Source organism: Pleurodeles waltl, chromosome 12 (assembly GCF_031143425.1).
Source record: "Pleurodeles waltl isolate 20211129_DDA chromosome 12, aPleWal1.hap1.20221129, whole genome shotgun sequence".
Lineage (NCBI taxonomy): Eukaryota > Metazoa > Chordata > Amphibia > Caudata > Salamandridae > Pleurodeles > Pleurodeles waltl.
Window position 1 is genome coordinate 594,566,564 of NC_090451.1, and position 17,234 is coordinate 594,583,797.

Consider the following 17,234-nt stretch of genomic DNA (forward strand, 5'->3'; position numbering starts at 1 on the left):
AGGCCACTGGTCCCCGGTGGAATCCGGACTCCATATCAACTTACTGGAGCTTCGGGCGATCAGACTGGCATTGAAAGCATTTCTTCTGGTTGTAAAGGGGAAGATGGTGCAAGTGTTCACGGACAACACTACCGCAATGTGTAACTGCAACAAGCAGGGCGGTCTGGGATCGTGAACCCTTTGTCAAGAGGCCCTGCGTCTCTGGACATGGCTGGAGCAGCAGGGTATAACCCTGGTGGTTCAACACCTGGCAGGTTCTCTGAACGCCAGGGTGGACAAACTCAGCCATCGATACCTAGCGAAGCCCGAATAGTGTCTCCACCCGGAGGTGGCGCAAGGACTCTTTCAGCAGTGGGGAGAGCCATGGTTAGATCTGTTCGCCACCGCAAAAAACACACAATGTCAGCAGTATTGCATGTTGGGGTTTCCAAGGCGACAATCGCTCAGCGACGCTTTTTATTGCGAGTGGAATTCAGGCCTCCTGTATGCTTTTCTGCCCATACCACTTCTGCCCAGAGTTCTCAAGAAGATCAAGAACGACTGGGCCCCAGCAATTCTAGTGGCCCCGGATTGGGCATGGAGAGTCTGGTATCCCAATCTTCTGAGAATGAGCATCGATCCTCTGATCAGGCTGTCCCTTCGGGAGGATCTTCTGTCGCAGCAGCAGGGGAAGGTTCTCCACCCGAACCTGTCAACTCTACACCTTCATGCATGGAGATTGAGAGGCGGCAGTTGACTGCTTTTGACCTTCCTCCTGAAGTCTGGAAAGTTATTCTGCAGGCAGGCGTCCCTCCACCAAAACAGTAAATGCCTGCTGTTGGAAACATTTTGTATATTATTGTGTAGCAAGAGCTATTGACCCTCTTTCTGCTTTTCTTTCTGATATCCTTCTCCTTATACTATTCCTTGCCCAGCAGTATTCTGCCTTGGGTACTCTCAAGGGCTATCTTTCTTCCTTATTGGCATTCCTTCAGCTGCCTGATCAGCCTTCACTGTTCAAATCTCCCATTGAGCATATATTACTCAAAGGGATTGTACATATGTTTCCCCCTATGCCTTTTGTTATGCCTCAATGGGACCTAAATCTCATCCTTACATTTCTTATGTGTGCTCCCTTTGAGCCCTTACACAACTGTCCCTCTGGCTGCTCATCATCAAGACAGACTTCTTAGTGGCTATAACATCTGCTTGGAGGATGAGTGAGATGCAAGCTCTGTCATCAAAGCCAACGTATCTCATTATCCAAATAAGGTAGTTCTCAGAACACGAGCTTCTTTCCTCCCTAAGTTGGTGACCCCATTTCATCTGGGTCAGAACATCACCCTGGACACCTTCTGTGCTTCACCACATCCCTCTAAGAAAGAGGAGTGGTTCCACCGACTGGACCCAAAAAGAGCATTGTCGTCATACCTTGATTGCACAAAAGAGTTCCGGGTGGATGACCAACTCTTTGTGGGGTACGTGGGCGCAAAGAAGGGTCGGACAGTGCTGAAATGTACCATTTCATGCTGGGTCATTCTCTGCATTAAAATATGCTACACACTGGCCAAGAAGCAGCCTCCTGATGGCTTGAGGGCTCATTCCACCAGGGGCAAGGCTGCCACCACTGCTCTAGCACAAGGCTTTCCAGTCCTGGATATCTGTCAGGCAGCAACGTGGTCATCCTTGCACACATTTGCAAAACACTACTGGGCGGACAATCAGGTCCGAAGAGACGGACACTTTGCCCGTTTGGTCCTACAGTACTTTTTAGTGTAAAGGAGATCTATCTGCAGCCCACCGCCAGGAGGTTATGGCTTGAGTACCTGTTCTAAGGTACGGAATCTGCAGCTAGAACTCTCTATCAGATGAAAATTTTAACGCATTATCTGGTAGAAACTCTGGCTGCAGATTCTTATACCCACCCATGCCTACCCACTCTGTGGATTTGTCTAATAGGGTTAGAGTTTGTCCCTTTCAGGGCCCTAGTTTTGCACAGACAAACTGTTCTATACATGACTCTGTGCTTCTGGCGTGGAGGTTCGTAGGTAAAAGAATTTACGTAAGCATGCTGGGGTGGTGCCTTTATAGGCAACCGTGATGTCACAGACGGCTCCAATGACGCCATGCGGATCCGAATGACGCCACCCGACGACATGCGCAGGGTACTGCTCAGGAAAATATTCTGGATTCCAAGCTGACGCCAGGAAATTCTAAGGTAAGGAATCTGCAGCTAGATAGAGTCTCTACCAGATAATGCATTATCAAAGATAAATAACTTGTTCGTCATTTCGGCATAGTATACAGGAAGATATCAGGCGAAGTTCATCCTGTCATACGCAAAACACCATGGGATCGTAGAGCGTATGGCGTAAGATGTAAATTCCAATATCTTACTCAACCAGCATGCAGCAGAGGCAGCAAGACATTTTCAACACTATCCAAATATGACATCCAAAATGCAAAGAGCTCAATTTACATGGTGAAGATGTTCCAGGAATAAATCCCAAAGCTGTTTTACTTCAGCAGAGGCAGCATTCCGCAACAGGTCGTCTAACCTCTGTTGGCATAGGTCTTTTGCAAAGTCATTAACATCCTCATTGAAGGAATAGACTACTTGAATGCTCTTTTCGTACTTCTTCTCCACCCAGGCGATAAATTCAAACAAAGCCAGTCTCAATATACATTCATACACACACTTGTGTACCCGAACTTCACGATTGTATATACAACCTTCTAGTACTGATGATATTGATCTATCTGCTATCATGTCTGCTTCAATGCAAAGGTCGGGAATGCCAGCATCTTGAAAGTCTTTTCCAAGAATGGACTTGACATTGCAAATGGTGTAAAAGGTACCCATTTGAAGAATTATTCTGTTGTACGTTGCTTTATGATTCCACACGATCGCAAGTGCTTTTGCCTAGAGCTTGATCCATGACCACCACAAATTTATCCAAATGCAGTGATTCCCTTTTTAGTTCTGACTGTTTCAAAATTTCAGAACAGTTGTCAGCTCAGGGTCATTAATGGTGGGCAAGTAGCCAATGGAATCCTGTGGTACACTAACTAGGTCTCTAGTAATGATGTTAAGTCTTGTCCAACTTGATATTATCTGTGCAAGGCTCGCTTCTTGTCTTGTAACAACCCAGATTCTGTTCTTATTTTGTGCAAGCTTCAATTGGGCAACACATTCCGGCATGACTTCGGTACTTATCATCAACGGCTGATGCCCATCCCATTCACCATAAACATACATAAACAATTCTTCAATATTTGTGGTGGTCAATGTTCTTTTGTTTCTCAGTGCTTGGGAAAGGAGCTTTAAAGGTTTGTGATCCAAACAACTTGGGCAGCATAGCTATACCGTTGACTCGATGTGTGGTCTCCTTACCAGTAAGAGTCTCTTCCAGCCTGTTAATGTCATTCTCTGCTAAGTTAGTGTAGACATGAGGCAGAATGTCGCCTGGAACTACAATTTGTTCATTTAAGGTAGCAGCAAGTTTCTGAAGACACAATGCGTTATCATTTTCTTCCAGTTGTGAGTATGAAATTCGATGACCTAGTCTGTTTAGAGTCCAAATTATTTAAAAATTGCCAGTCAGTGTTTTTACGGCATATGGCACAACAATTGCTTGAGGGGTTTTTGCTGGCCATTTGTGACTGTATATATAATGTCCTCACTGAATGATTGCATAAGTAAGGCAACTCTTTTGGATGGCTTTGTGTTTTCTGGTCTCCAGCCAGAAGTCCTAATAGGATCCATTTAAGGTAATCAGGCACTGTAAATAAATCTTTATTAGCGTCCAATGGATGATATGGCCATGGTGTTAATGTCAAGTTTGTTTAAATCATTGTTCTTATGTGCAGTGATGTTTGACCAAAGATCTTGTTCATGTCTGTTGCCTTAACCTTTAAAACTAATAATTCTTTTTTCAAACCCTGGTGTTCTCTTGCAACGTCCTTTAGAATGACACTATAAGGTTGGGCCAATAGTTTGTCTTGGGTGTCTCGGAATATGTAGAGGCTATCACCGAACTCGGAGTCTGATTTTCTTCTAATATGCTTCTTGGTTGATTTGTCTATTCCCTGTATTCCTCTGCATGTCATGGGGGTTTCAAGCCTTTCAGTGAGAGTTGTCACATGTATTATCACTTTAGAATAATAACAGTTCTAATGTATTGAAACAGTTCATCATATGCTTCATCGCTCATATTTTTGTAGTGATCCACGGTTTGAATACTAAATGCATGATCTTCCTCCTTTCTTTCTTTTTTTATAAAGAACTTTATTGATTTTACAAACCAGTGAGAAGAAATGAAACACAAGAACATAGGCAGTAAGAGGCACCAACTGGCGCCTAGAGGCGGTCGCCCTTCCAGACCAAAACCAAATCCAAGTCCAAACAAGCCCAATGGGCAGTAATAACAGTCAGGTTTCCACATGTAGCATTGTAAAACATTATAGAGCAGAATATTACATTACATTACGAGCTCCTGTTGAAGAAGAGGGTGGGGTGGAGGTGGGGGCAATGAGAGGGGGAGGAGGACAGGGAAGGAAGAGGGAGAAAGAGAGGGATAGGAGGGATAAGGGAGGGGAAGGGGGGGGAGAAGGAAAGAAACGACCCCCAGAAAACGGGACACCACTGGTCCCCATTAGACCCACCACAGCACCTACTGCTCAGGGGCCTCCCGAGGCCTCCCACCTCCCCCATATCTTATAGTATTTCTTTGGGCAGCCTCTGGCTTCGTATACAAGTTTTTTGCGCCGGGCACACCAGTCCATTCCTCGTTTCCATCTGGGCAATGTTGGTGCCTCAGCAGCTTTCCAGATCGCCATTATATCTCTTTTAGTCACTAGGCATGCCAATCCCAAAAAGGTGCGATCCACCCTCTTAAGTCCCATCCCCTCCATGACCCCTAGTAAAAACGGCAACGGAGCCAATTCGATCTCAATTCCCAGGATCTTCGAGACTTCCCTCACTACCGCCCTCCAGTAGGATGTTATGGATGGACAGGACCACGCCATGTGGAAGAAGTCGGCGTCCGGGCCTGAGCAGCGAGGGCAGTCAGCCCAGGGCCGGAGGCCCGCTTTATGCAGCCAAACGGGTGTGAGATAGGCCGCGTGAAGAAAGTAGGACTGCAGCAGTCTGAACTGGGACGCCATGGTGAGGGTCCGCGGGGCCATAAGTACCTCTCTCCAATCCCCCTCTTCCACGGGGCCCACCCAGCCCTCCCATCTTTGGCAGGGTCCAACAAGGGGTAGAGCCGTATTGGCCATCAAAGAGCGTTATATCTGTGAGACCCCCGCCCAGGCTCCCCGTCAGCACCCTCGCCTCCATGGGACTGTGTTCCGGAATGGTTTCACCCCTCCGGACATGCACCGGAGTAGCAGATATCTATGAAATTGAGTTTTATTCAAAGAGAAGAGTCTTTGGAGCTCCTCTAAGGACCGCATCTGCGACCCTCCCCAGACGTCCCCGAGCAGGGAAATGCCGTTGGTATCCCAACCCCGAAATCCTTTCACTGCCGACGTCTCTGTCAGCATTCTGCCTCGCCACAGCGGGGTCTGCTGAGTGAGACGGTTCCACCAACCCGAGTCTTTTTGGGTCTCCCGGCATCCCATCAAAACCACCCTAGTTACCTCAGGCGTTACTCGGGGAACTGGACATCTATATAACATGTCAAGGATTTGATGGTAGCCCAGTGTTTGGAGTTCTAGTCGGTAGGCTGGATCTGACCAACCTCAAGCCATCCAATCATTGATCACTAATAGGTGCATGGCGAGGTAATAGTAGTACATATTCGACATTCCCAGGCCTCCACCATAGACGTCTCTCTGGCAGGTGGTGAGAGCCAAAGAAAGTGGCGTGCCATCGTGTCTATCACTTTGAACCATTTCCGAGGAATTGGATATGGGAAATTTTGCAAGAGATATAGGAGTCTCGGGAGGACCATCATCTTGTAGAGTGCTATCCTACCAAGCAAGTCCTCCTTTGTTTTAACCTTTGTATAGTTCCTATTACAAGATGCATGATAATGGGCTTCTGCTGCCACTATGTCTCTACTACAAACTGCTAAAATCTTTGAATCACAATTAATGGTTGTACACTCTCAAAGTCTTTTGTCAACTCTAAGCTCTGTGACCTTGATTAATTTCTCACGCGTTGATGTTCCCTTGTAGCATCTTATCTTTCCACAAAATTTACATTCTTCAGCATACACATTTGGCTTTAATGATGTTCTTCTGTTTAAGCGTTCACTCGTGCACTCACTTGTTCCAGCATCATCACTGACACTCCAGCTTTTCGCTTAATAGTCTGTAAATCTATCTTCAAAGTAAACAGCCTCCTGTAAATCCTGTGGTAAACTACTTGGGGAATTGTGTTGCTTTCCACATTTCTCACAGTGTCTAACAGCGGAATGTGATTCTTACTTGAGCTGCCTCTAACAAAGATTTCCATGATGAGTAGTCCTGTGAGCTTGTCAGCATAACTCCATGTTAGACATTTGACCATAAATTAATTATACTCTAGGGATCAGAGGGACAGGATGTGCTTGTTTCAGTCTTCTTCATGATGCTGCGCGGTCATTCACCACCACCTTTAGAAAAAGAAATGAATTAAAAATGTATACATTTTACTTGGTGTACTTAATACCATCATAAATACTATTATAATTATTATCAATGTATATAAGCACATTCACTATAATTGTAGTTTTTAATAATAAAATTCACAATAACAAAAATTATGACAACATTTCCATTGACATCTAGGTATCTTGGGAGTGGAGTGGTAACTCTCAAAAGGCAAAGGGTTATGAATTGCTATCACATAGTTTCCATGTCTAGGTGTCCATACCTTGCCAATAAGTCATATTAGAACCCATCCCTCCAAGTGGTACTGATAAGATGGTTGGCTCAAGGCCTAGTTCAAGTAAAATCTTGTCACGTTGTTGTCTGTCCTTATTATCACTTACTATCCTTGCAGAACATGAGAAAAGCTCTTCAGCGATAGAAGAACCATCAGTAATTCTCTTCAGTCGGAGGACCTCCCTTGATCTCTTCTTATGACCAGAGGCTGGAAATCTGTTTTCCTTTCATTCACACACCCCATCCTGAGGCACTAGCATCCATGGATATGAGAAAATTATTTTCTGAGTTTAAGGGTATTCCCTTCAGGATATTAAAGTTTATCATCCACCATGAATGTTCCAGTCTGATATGGTTGGTAAAAGGAACTACAGACTCTGGCATGCAGCTGACCAGTGGCTGAGCTTGTGTTTGACCAGAATGTTCAGATACCACCTTGCCCAGGGAACGAGAAATATTGTTCCTGCCAAGTCGCTCTTAATCTGTAACCCGGGAACTGTTACTGCATTTCAATCTGTTCTCAGTCTCGTTCCAATGAAAACTCAATCCTGGCCTGGGGCTAGGTGAAGCTTGCCACAGTTGACAAGAAATACAAAACTTTCCAATGCCTGTTGAGTTGGGTGGGTCTCCGTGGCCTTACGTGACAGTGAAACTACTGTTGTGTAGCCATTTTAGCTATAGCTCCATGCACGTTATTTTAACACACTAGGCAAGCTGCTGTGCACTCTAACCTAGATATAATGTATTCAGCTTTATTTTAGTATTGTTACAATAGCCACTTTTATGGTCTTGTTTTATTTTCTGTTTATCTAGCTGTTTTGCCTAGGCCAGCACTCTGTTCTCAAACAAGACATTTTTGCTCACTCTGTGCTTTTTCCAAGGCTACAGCAAGGTACATTGCCGGTGAACATGATATAAGTTTAGTCTCCGACATTCGTAGAAAACATCTTTACGTAGGGACATTTTCTCAGAACATTAGCTGTTTTATTATAAAAACATTTCCCTCTCCCTTACACGTTAGAGGGAGATTCCAGCCAGAGAATCACAACTGTATGCTGATTGCTGAATGGTTCGCTACAGCTGTTTTGCAGACCACAGGCCTTTACTCAGCATGGGGGATGATGTCTTCCCAGGGGAACCTGAAGGGCAGAATTCGAGCTTAACACGCTGTGCTCTATCATAGCCTAGGTAGGAATTAGTCTACTGACAATATGGTAGCGTTATTCTTATGCTTCCCTCTCCTTGTCACAATTTTAATATTGTCATGCTGTGTCGTCCTGGTTATTGCAGCTCACGCTTTTGTTATCTGAGATGCAGTTGCTTTATTAAAAACATTATTGAAACATATACTGCCTCTGTTTGTCATTGTATATATGAGACTAATGTAACTGAGAGAAACGGATGAGACCTGAGTGACCACGGCTTCCCTGAGAAACCCATTATGTCATGCGCTCGGCTGCCCAGTCATCCCTGCCCTTGGGATGAGATGAGGCACTCTTAGTTAGCCGGAGCAAAATCCGGATTGGAGCAACAGGTTTCACTTGCAGTGGGTCAGACTCAGGCTCCCCACACCGCAGGCGATTCTGCCGCTCAAAATCCTGTAGTCTCATTAGAATAATGAGAGCATACGCAACGCTACCAGCCAATCATCTAAATAGACTATAATAGTTATCAATGATTGATGCAATTTGGCCATTAAAGGAGCCAGAACCCTTGTAAAAACATGGGATAGTACTTCAGCCCGAACTGAAGAGTTCTTAACTGATAAAGGTTCAGACCAACTGAAAATCTGAAAAGACACTGATGCTATGGGTGAATCAAAATATGGAGATAGGCATCCTGTAGATCTATTGTAGTAAGGAAGTCTCCCTCTGATACCAACTGAACCACCTGCTGCAATAACATTTTGAAATGAATTGGTTAAATCCCTACATTCATTCGCCTTCGATGCAGAACGGATGTGTAGGTCCCCAGTGTCTACATTACAAGGAAAAGAACAGAATAAGTTCCTGTTCTTTGTTACTTGGGCAGCCCCGGAAGTATTGCTCTATTTTCCAAAAAAATATGGATTCCTGACCACAATGAATCCTTTTTGACAGGATCTTTTTGGATAGCTGGCCCTTGTACTCCAGTATCTGGAGGAGTAGTCTCAAACTATACCAGGTATACTCATTTTCACAAAACATAGCACCTTGTCTGTAACCGTTTGGATCTCAATGCTGAAAACGTTTAATAACCAGACTTTGACCAGTTGTATTGACTATAAAGCAATTGTCAGGAACGTTTATGTGCTGCCCCTGGCTGAGCAGAATGCTCCTGGTGCTTATACATCTTATTAGGCTAAAATTCTGACATTGATAAGACTTTTGAGAAGAGCACTTTAAATCCAAACTCCACTACTGGCTAGATTGTGGTGATGAAAATTTCAGCAGAATAGTAATTTTCTAATCCTTATGGGAGTTGGTGATCATGTTGCCTAGCTGTGACCCAAACAGCTGCTTCCCTTCGAAAGGAATTCTCAGAAATGCATACTTTTCTGCAAAATCTGTTTTCCACTCTCTCATCCACAAATTGGGCTGAGTCTGGACTGAAGCCCCAGAATCCACAGATGTTGCACAAATTATTTCTGAGGAAGTGCTTTGCTAACAATGTAGCTTGCTTTTGTAGTAAAATGAATAGGCATCCTCCTATGCAACTACTTATGACAATATCTCAAAATCCTTTCCTAGGGGTTGCAAAGCGTATGCAGCATAAGTGTCTGTTTGATCACCAAGTTGCTAGCTGAAAAAGACCACTTAAGTGCACAGTACACTTTTCTGGCCTTGCACCTTCAGTAGGCCAGTGATTAGGATAAATCATAACCTCCCAATCAAGGGAATTGACCATTACATTCACAAGACTCCTATCTTCTCCATCGAAAGCAAAGGACTTCTGGAGAAATCTAGGCACTGAGGCCTGCTCAGTGTCCTTCTATAGTTGGCAAAACCAGGAATGCAGGTTTCAAATACTGACGAAACAATTCCTCTTCCTTGTATTGATGAGGTATGGTTTAAACTCCAAATTCTCTTGGATGTGGTCGAAAATACTTGCAAACTCCTTCTTCAAAACATATTTTCCTGTTGGGTTAATACCTGGCCTCCAAACCCCAGAGTCCAAATTATCATGTTATTAGCCCGAGCACTGCTAGACTTTCTTTTAGGTTTGGATAGAGCTTCAGACACCGCCTGCTCAATGACTGTCTGAACCTGAAAGGCAGCGAGTGAATCCAGCTTTTTAGGGTCGAGCCTGCGTTGCATGCGCTCGCGCATGCGTATCACAGTGAGATGCTTTAGTGTTTAGAAAAGAGCTCGGAGCCCAGTCGACGTCACGTCCGTGTTTTTCATTAGTTCGTGGGGTTGCCTATTAAAATCTGCTTGCTTTCATTAGTCTAAGGCATGCATACGTCATGCCTTTTCCGGTGGTTAGCCCTCCTTGAGCGCATCGACCAAGTGCAGAAAACATGCGAGGCTCGCTGTTTTCTGTCTGGCTCGTGGACTACTTTTTCTCTAATTTACTAGCGCGATTTCGCTTGGCAGAAGTCGAGCGCTTTACATAGTTAATTGCACTTTTTCAGGTTACGTGCATAAATTCACTTTTGCGATAGGTGAAAAGTCAGGTTATGAGTTTACAATGCTATCAGCTCTAACATGAGCAAACGCAAATGCATGTTACTTTGTACCCGTCGCTAAAGCCTCTGTACCATCAAACTCCGGAAAAGCTAGCAGGTCTTCGTTTGGGTGGCCTCTTGCCTTCCGAGGTGAACTGCCTAGAGCCATCCCCACACTCAGAGTTTTAAATATTCAAATTATCCAATAAGAAAAATGTCATAGTTAAGTAATGAGCGCTATAAATCACCCACAGAAACCAGGTGCCTATTACCTCATTCAAAACACTACTGACATTCAAAGAAGGTGCCCCCTGACTGGCTGACGCTCCTAACACGTCGTTCTCCTCCCATGCCCGGTGCTCCCCCTGAACCCGGAAAAGAGGAAATACAAATGCACCGACGCCCCGATCGCAGTCAGTCAAAGCAAGTGCTCGGAACAAGCAAGCAGAATTGAGGTACCATAAACACCGGCTCCGCGTGGTGGCTTCTCAGTCAGGAACAGAATTAGAGATGGAACGCTAGGGTAGCGGCTCAGCCGGCTCCATTAAAGGTACGTCTCAGGGACGAAACAAAAAGAGGAAATAGGAGGGCCTTTGAAAACATTATTTGGATTGGGAAGGATTTTTCTGTGAGGCATAACGCTTCTTCGTTGCTGGGCAGTTTCTGGTGTGTTTAATGGAGCAGTCAAAGACTCGACTATAACGCAACACCATGTAGTTTACTTAAAACCTCTGAAAGGCAGAACACCTGTATAATATTTTAAGCTAGCGCTGCATGATTACGCACTGTTTGCAATTTGTCATCTGGTCATTGTGTTATTTTCTCTAGGTTGGGTATGAATGACTTCACTCCTAAAACCGAAGAACACCTGCAGAGCCTGGGAGCAGACCGACCTGGGCTAGACATTAGAATGGGCTGAAAGACTTCAGACGGTATTCGATACGAAGAGCTGTTCAGCTAATTTACAATCTAATCACACCTGGTCTGCGGTTGAAATTATACAGCCCATGGCTGAGAAATGGGTTTATAAATATGTTTGATAAGTCACGAAGTTGAACGTTTATGCCTCATGAACGGTTGTATAAGGTCCTTTTGTCTTCTTTAGATTTTCAATGTAATATTTTCCAAAGAAGTTAAATTTTAAGCTGAGTGAAAAAAAATTGTTCTTTTTCATTAGGATATGTTTATTTGTTTTTAAGGCGTACTTTCAATGTTACTGTTCACAAAAGTGGGATCATGACAACAAAAGTAGAATCACAACATGTTCTTTAGTGGTTTTCAAATAATTTGAAAATCATTTGCCAATGACAGAGTATCACCTGAAGGGAAAATACACAAAACAGTGCTTCAAACAAGCGTTTACCAGATTCAGTTGTAGTCAGTCTGTTCTCTTTGACTCTGTCCAGGTTTCAACCTTCAGGTCTACTCAAGATGTCATCAGCGAGACATTACGCCACTGAGACAACGCAGAATTGAAAGCATTACTGTACAATATAGAAAGTGTTATTTTAAGTAAAGCTGACTTTCTCAAAGAGCCAGAACCCCACTGTAACTTTTCATGTTCTCCTGCATTTAGCACTGTTTCCTAGTGCAAAATGCACTGTTGCATCCATTCTGCACACTAGGGGTCATTTTGCGCTAAGGAAATAGCACTAAAGGCTGGTAGTAAGTTGGGGTAAAATTGTACCCCAAGACCCCCTTTAGCGAGCGACTGCTTGTGCTCGCTATTTGTGTTCTGTTGCATTTTGACAGCTATGGAAAAATCCTACCCCAAGAGCCCATTTAGTGAGCACAAGCAGCTGTTCGTTCTTCGCTATTCGTGTTCTGTTGCATATAGCGCTGTTTCTTAGGGCAGAATGAATCCTCGTATCCCTTTTGGATGCAAAGGCAGAATTTTTACATTGAGAAATAGCTTTAAGTGTAAAATTTCTATTCTCCCGTAATTCAAGCATAATCTTGTGGAATTCTTGAGTAATTCTGTGTGAATTGCGCTAGACACGAATTACGCAAATTAGGCCCATCCCTAAACAGTTCCCCAAGTTTGGCTTCCTGGAATGTAGATTCGAATCTGGCATCACTTTAATGCACTCAACTAAAAGAGAGGTAAAGTTGAGCAAACCTATGCTGCTGCCTTCAAGCTTTTTATGGGACATTTTAAATCCAGATAATTAAAACCATTCTTACTCAATAATCTCTTACAAAAACAGTGTTGAAAGAAAATCACGAAAAGCAACACAGATCATTGAATTTAAAAGGAGACATTGTGCAGCAATTACTAGTAACACTATAAAATTACCTGTGATTAACTTAACAAAAATACACTCTTGAAACAGTGATTTAAATTGTACCAATGACCGGGTTACTGTTTTGTCCTAGCATGGTAAAATACATCAGGTCTGATGGCTCGATAGACTAAAGCATTCACTGCCGAAAACTATGTTTGACACTAAGGACACATATCTAAATAGGTCCTCTCAGCCCAGCTTTTACAGTGGACAAATGAGTTGCACTGACCTAGGTGAGACTAGGCATGTTATTCTGTGGTACAGTACCTACAGGTGAAAGTGCATTTCACAAATACACTTTTTGTAAGCAACATTTGTCGCCAATTTGTGAACATTCCTTGGAAAAAAGCACCAAACCTACACAGATTTTAATGCCCCAGAAGACTTAATTGAGGTTTGTGCATTATTTGTTTTCTTTGAGTGGAAGTGTAGAAGGGTCTGAGCGAGTGTGCCTTATTTCTTGCGAGTTTAGTGAGCTGCTCCACACTAATCTTTAAAAATGTAATATGCACACCCCACCTGCAGTGCTTATCAAAACCATATATGTTTAAACATCTGTGCACACAAACAAGAGTGTTGTCAGAACCCATTGAAAAAAATCAGGACTAGCTATTATTACAGTTTTATCCACATGCCATGGAGCTCTTGTTTTGTGTATATGCCATTAGAGCAGATGTTTTATAAAGGCATTTTTAAAGTTCTTTGAGTTTTGAAAACCCGCTAAACCTCATGCGGTAGTAAAATTGGGCTTTAGAATTCTGTGTCAGCTCTTCATATCTGTGCACGTTTAGGTTCTCTGCACTATTGTGACCCTTTCATTGAAGACTTACTAACACTATGTTTGCTTGTTTAATTTTCCAAAATGGAAGTTGGAAAAACCCCACTGGATAGCATATTAAACCATCTAAATAACCCCCTATCACCTAACCACCACTGACCCCAAATCTTTGGTTCACTAATCTCTGCTTTTCATATTTTCACACTGGAAGATTGAGTTGCCTCCTACATCCAAGGGGCGGCCTTTGGTGGGGAGGATGATGCTAAGGACAGACTTCCAAATACTTTGCCTAGGGAGGGGGGAGCATGACTCCTGAAAACATGGGTCGAGGGGGCATAGCATTGAACAATTGAGGAACTCTGGTCTGATACAATTCTGTAGTCCACCTGCCATGTCTGTAATGGCTCAAGCCAGGTGGTTAACAGACCATAAAAAATTGAACTTTTACCTTATTTAAATCTCAAACAAATTCATAGCCCATCAGTTATTGAATCAATGGATTATGGATACATCATAGATAAATGGCATAAATACCCAATGTTGCTCTGACCTACCAGTGTAGCAAGTCTATTTATAATTTAAAAACCCAAAATGGAAATATACACTTGTGTTAATGAAATATAATCAGTTTGTAAGCAAAACGTAACTACTCTAAGACTACAAACAATATGATTGTTAAATAATAGGTATGTAGTTCAGATTATTACTAGAATGTGTCATGTAAAACATTACACCTTATCTATAGTAAGTATATAATTCAACGAGATGTTCCCTTATGTTTCTCTCCTTTGCCGACTTCTGTTATTTTTCCACTTTTCATTTTGTTATGCTGACTATCTGAGCTCTGCCCAGCAGTTCATGAGTGACCACAGCAGAGTCTTTGCCGAAGGGACCTAGCTTAGAGGCCTGGGCAAAGGACGTTACACAGTGGGCACGGGTGGAGGAGAGAGCCCTACAGCGAGAAGAGGCAAGGCGAGTCAGACGTAAACTGGTTGCGCCCCTGTGGACGGAAGTAGTGGATGAGCGGGAATCACCTGATATTCAGGAGGACCTGATGGGTGATGCGGGTGCGGGGTAGCTCAAATAGATATGACCGACTGGCTGCGGCGCACCTGGCATGAAGGGGAGCAAGTGGACAGGACAATTAGAGACCTGGATGGAGGGCTCTGGAAAAAGGGTGGATGACCTGCTTGATTGCTGTGCGGCCCTTCTCTCGAGCAGGACGTAACTGAGTCCTCTCCCCACCTGCCACCACCTTCTCAGGTCTACCGTCTGCTTGGGACTTGGACTGACCTACTCCTCCTTCCTGACACTGAATGCATACTTCACGATGACAGGACAAGATATACTTTATTGTTTATTTAATAAAAACCAAAACAGTCAACACATTGTAATCAATATATAAAATACTATGAAATCATTTTTTATTAAAAGTCTTGACAATGAATGTCTCTATAACCATAATTGTGAGGCTCAGATGCAGCATGGAGATTTCAGACTGCTTCTAGTTCTAAGGCCCTGGGAAGAAAAAAATAACTAATAATTCTTTAAAACCCACAATTACAGGACCAAATTGATGCTGTAAAATTAAACAATATCAACAAAAAAGCTGCCATAATTGGGTTCACATAATGTTCTAACGGAATGGGCTTAAATGCATTTGTCCAAATTTAAAAGATGTGTCCTGCTAAAGTGCCAGTGCATAGACTAAGGTGCTTACATATATACTAGACTAGCCAATATTGCAATAAAACGTAAATGTCTAGAATAAGAAGTAAGCATGAATACCCGCCAGAGTACTGCTATTGTACCCATACAACAACTTGCCCAGACTAAAATTTCTGCAAATATAAGAGTAACTTGACCAGGCAAAAATGTGTGCAATTAAGAGTAGATGCCCTGGTATAAGGAGCATGCCCTTAAAGTAGAAATTGCTTACGCATGTAAAAGCAGAAACGTAATTAGTCTTGTATTTAATTGGTGATTGACCTGGCTTCTTAATAATTGCCCCTCTACACGTTCTAACACCACATGCATTAAAACCATTTTTTAGCAGCATAACCCGGGCCTTGTACAGCTGGGGGCATGTGCAAATCAAATGTGTAAAATCCTCTTGTATCTAACCACAGAATTTGCACAAGACATCTCCACTATTTCTCCATGATAGTTGATCAGCCATTTTTGGAAGACAACCAAACCGACTAGACATCAATTTTCTTTTCATATATGCCGAAAGTGACAGGGACAGTTGCTCTGCAGGGTCGAGATTTCATCATATTTGAGCAGCATCCATGCATGCGAACGGCTGCTCAATGTATTTTTAGCCGCTAACAAGGAATGTTGTCTTGCTACTTTGTTTACTAGTTTCCTAAAAGAAGCAAAAGGCGGTTGCATATCCCATAAATATGTTGCGTGCCTCAGGTCAGTTAAACTGTGCTTGTTAGAAAAATCCTTTTTCTGAGGGTTCTTTTTAACAGCTAAAAGATCAGCAATCACTGTAGGAAACATGCTTAATTTATCAATAAGAGGACCACATGCCCAGCTTGATAGTTGAGTGGATTGCTTGTACTGTGGTAATTAAATCCACCAGTTTTTCCAGTTTTACATTTGGGGGTGAGATTTGTGAGGCCATTTATTCCATCAATTCTATCCGGATGTCAAGGGTATCAGATTGCATGTCTAGCACTGCAGCCAAAGCATCTAAAGCAGTGGTTCCCAACCTGTGGTCTGTGGACCCCTGGGGGTCCGCGAAGCCTCCTCAGGGGGTCAGCGACTGCTTCGAAAATTAAATATTAATAGATTAGGTCCCCAGCTTTCAGTAATGACTCAATGGGGGGGGGGAGGGTGTCCCTGGATTCCAATAAAGGTTCAGTGGGGGTCCCCAGGCTCTAGTAATGATAAAGTGGGGGTTCACAGAAGTCAAAAGGTTGGGAACCACTGATCTAAAGTGTTCTGCAGTGAACTGTAAAGCTCTTGCGAGCTGCTCATCCCCAGCTCTGTGAACAACTAGGCCGTTCTCATTGTCATAATACTTCACGATGAGACTCTGGCACACAGGGACACGGTTCTGAGTTATGCATTTCTTGTTGCACAATGTTTTATTGCTACTGTTTAAAGGCATATGATATTACAGATAAAGCGGTCACACACCTAACCCCCTGCGAGAGACCGAGTACCACTGACTGCAGCACAAGCGCTACTATGGAATCGTATTAGTCACAACTCCTCTGATGTGCAGATGTAATATCTGACTTATACGATTAAACATATCCATGTTATAAGAGTGTGGAATTGTTGTACTTCTTGAAATGCCAATAAAAACTTGTTTAAAAATACATTGTAGAGTCTTCTCATCCTTAATCAACTTCCACCAACAAGATTTTTTTCATTTATTAATTCTAACAAATGCCAGTAGTCCCACTGGCTTACTCGCAGCACTTCAGAGTGACTTTCCGTAAATGTGGGACCTTAGATTTCCATTTAATGGTTATAATCAAGCAGTAGTCATTGGGATGAAAATCCATTCGTTTTCATAAATTGTATATGCTGTCTCCCACACTGTGAAGTCTAAATAACCCAGATATACAATTTTCTATGGTGGGTAATACTGCTGTGCCTGTTTCTGTGTCAATGTACTTAAAAATGGATAGCGTAAAAATATTATTTGAGGACA

The 17,234-nt window shown here is 43.0% G+C and overlaps 1 protein-coding gene across 1 annotated transcript in view; it reads left to right on the forward strand.

The window, feature by feature from the left end:
• LOC138268283 (NACHT, LRR and PYD domains-containing protein 12-like) overlaps positions 1–16,896 on the forward strand; it is a 953,091-nt gene extending 936,195 nt beyond the window's left edge. The window contains exon 10 of the mRNA XM_069217781.1: positions 11,327–16,896. Coding sequence (XP_069073882.1) covers positions 11,327–11,417 — 91 coding nt within the window. The 3' untranslated portion in view covers positions 11,418–16,896. The remainder of the gene's footprint in view (positions 1–11,326) is intronic.
• The last annotated feature ends 338 nt before the right edge of the window (positions 16,897–17,234 follow it).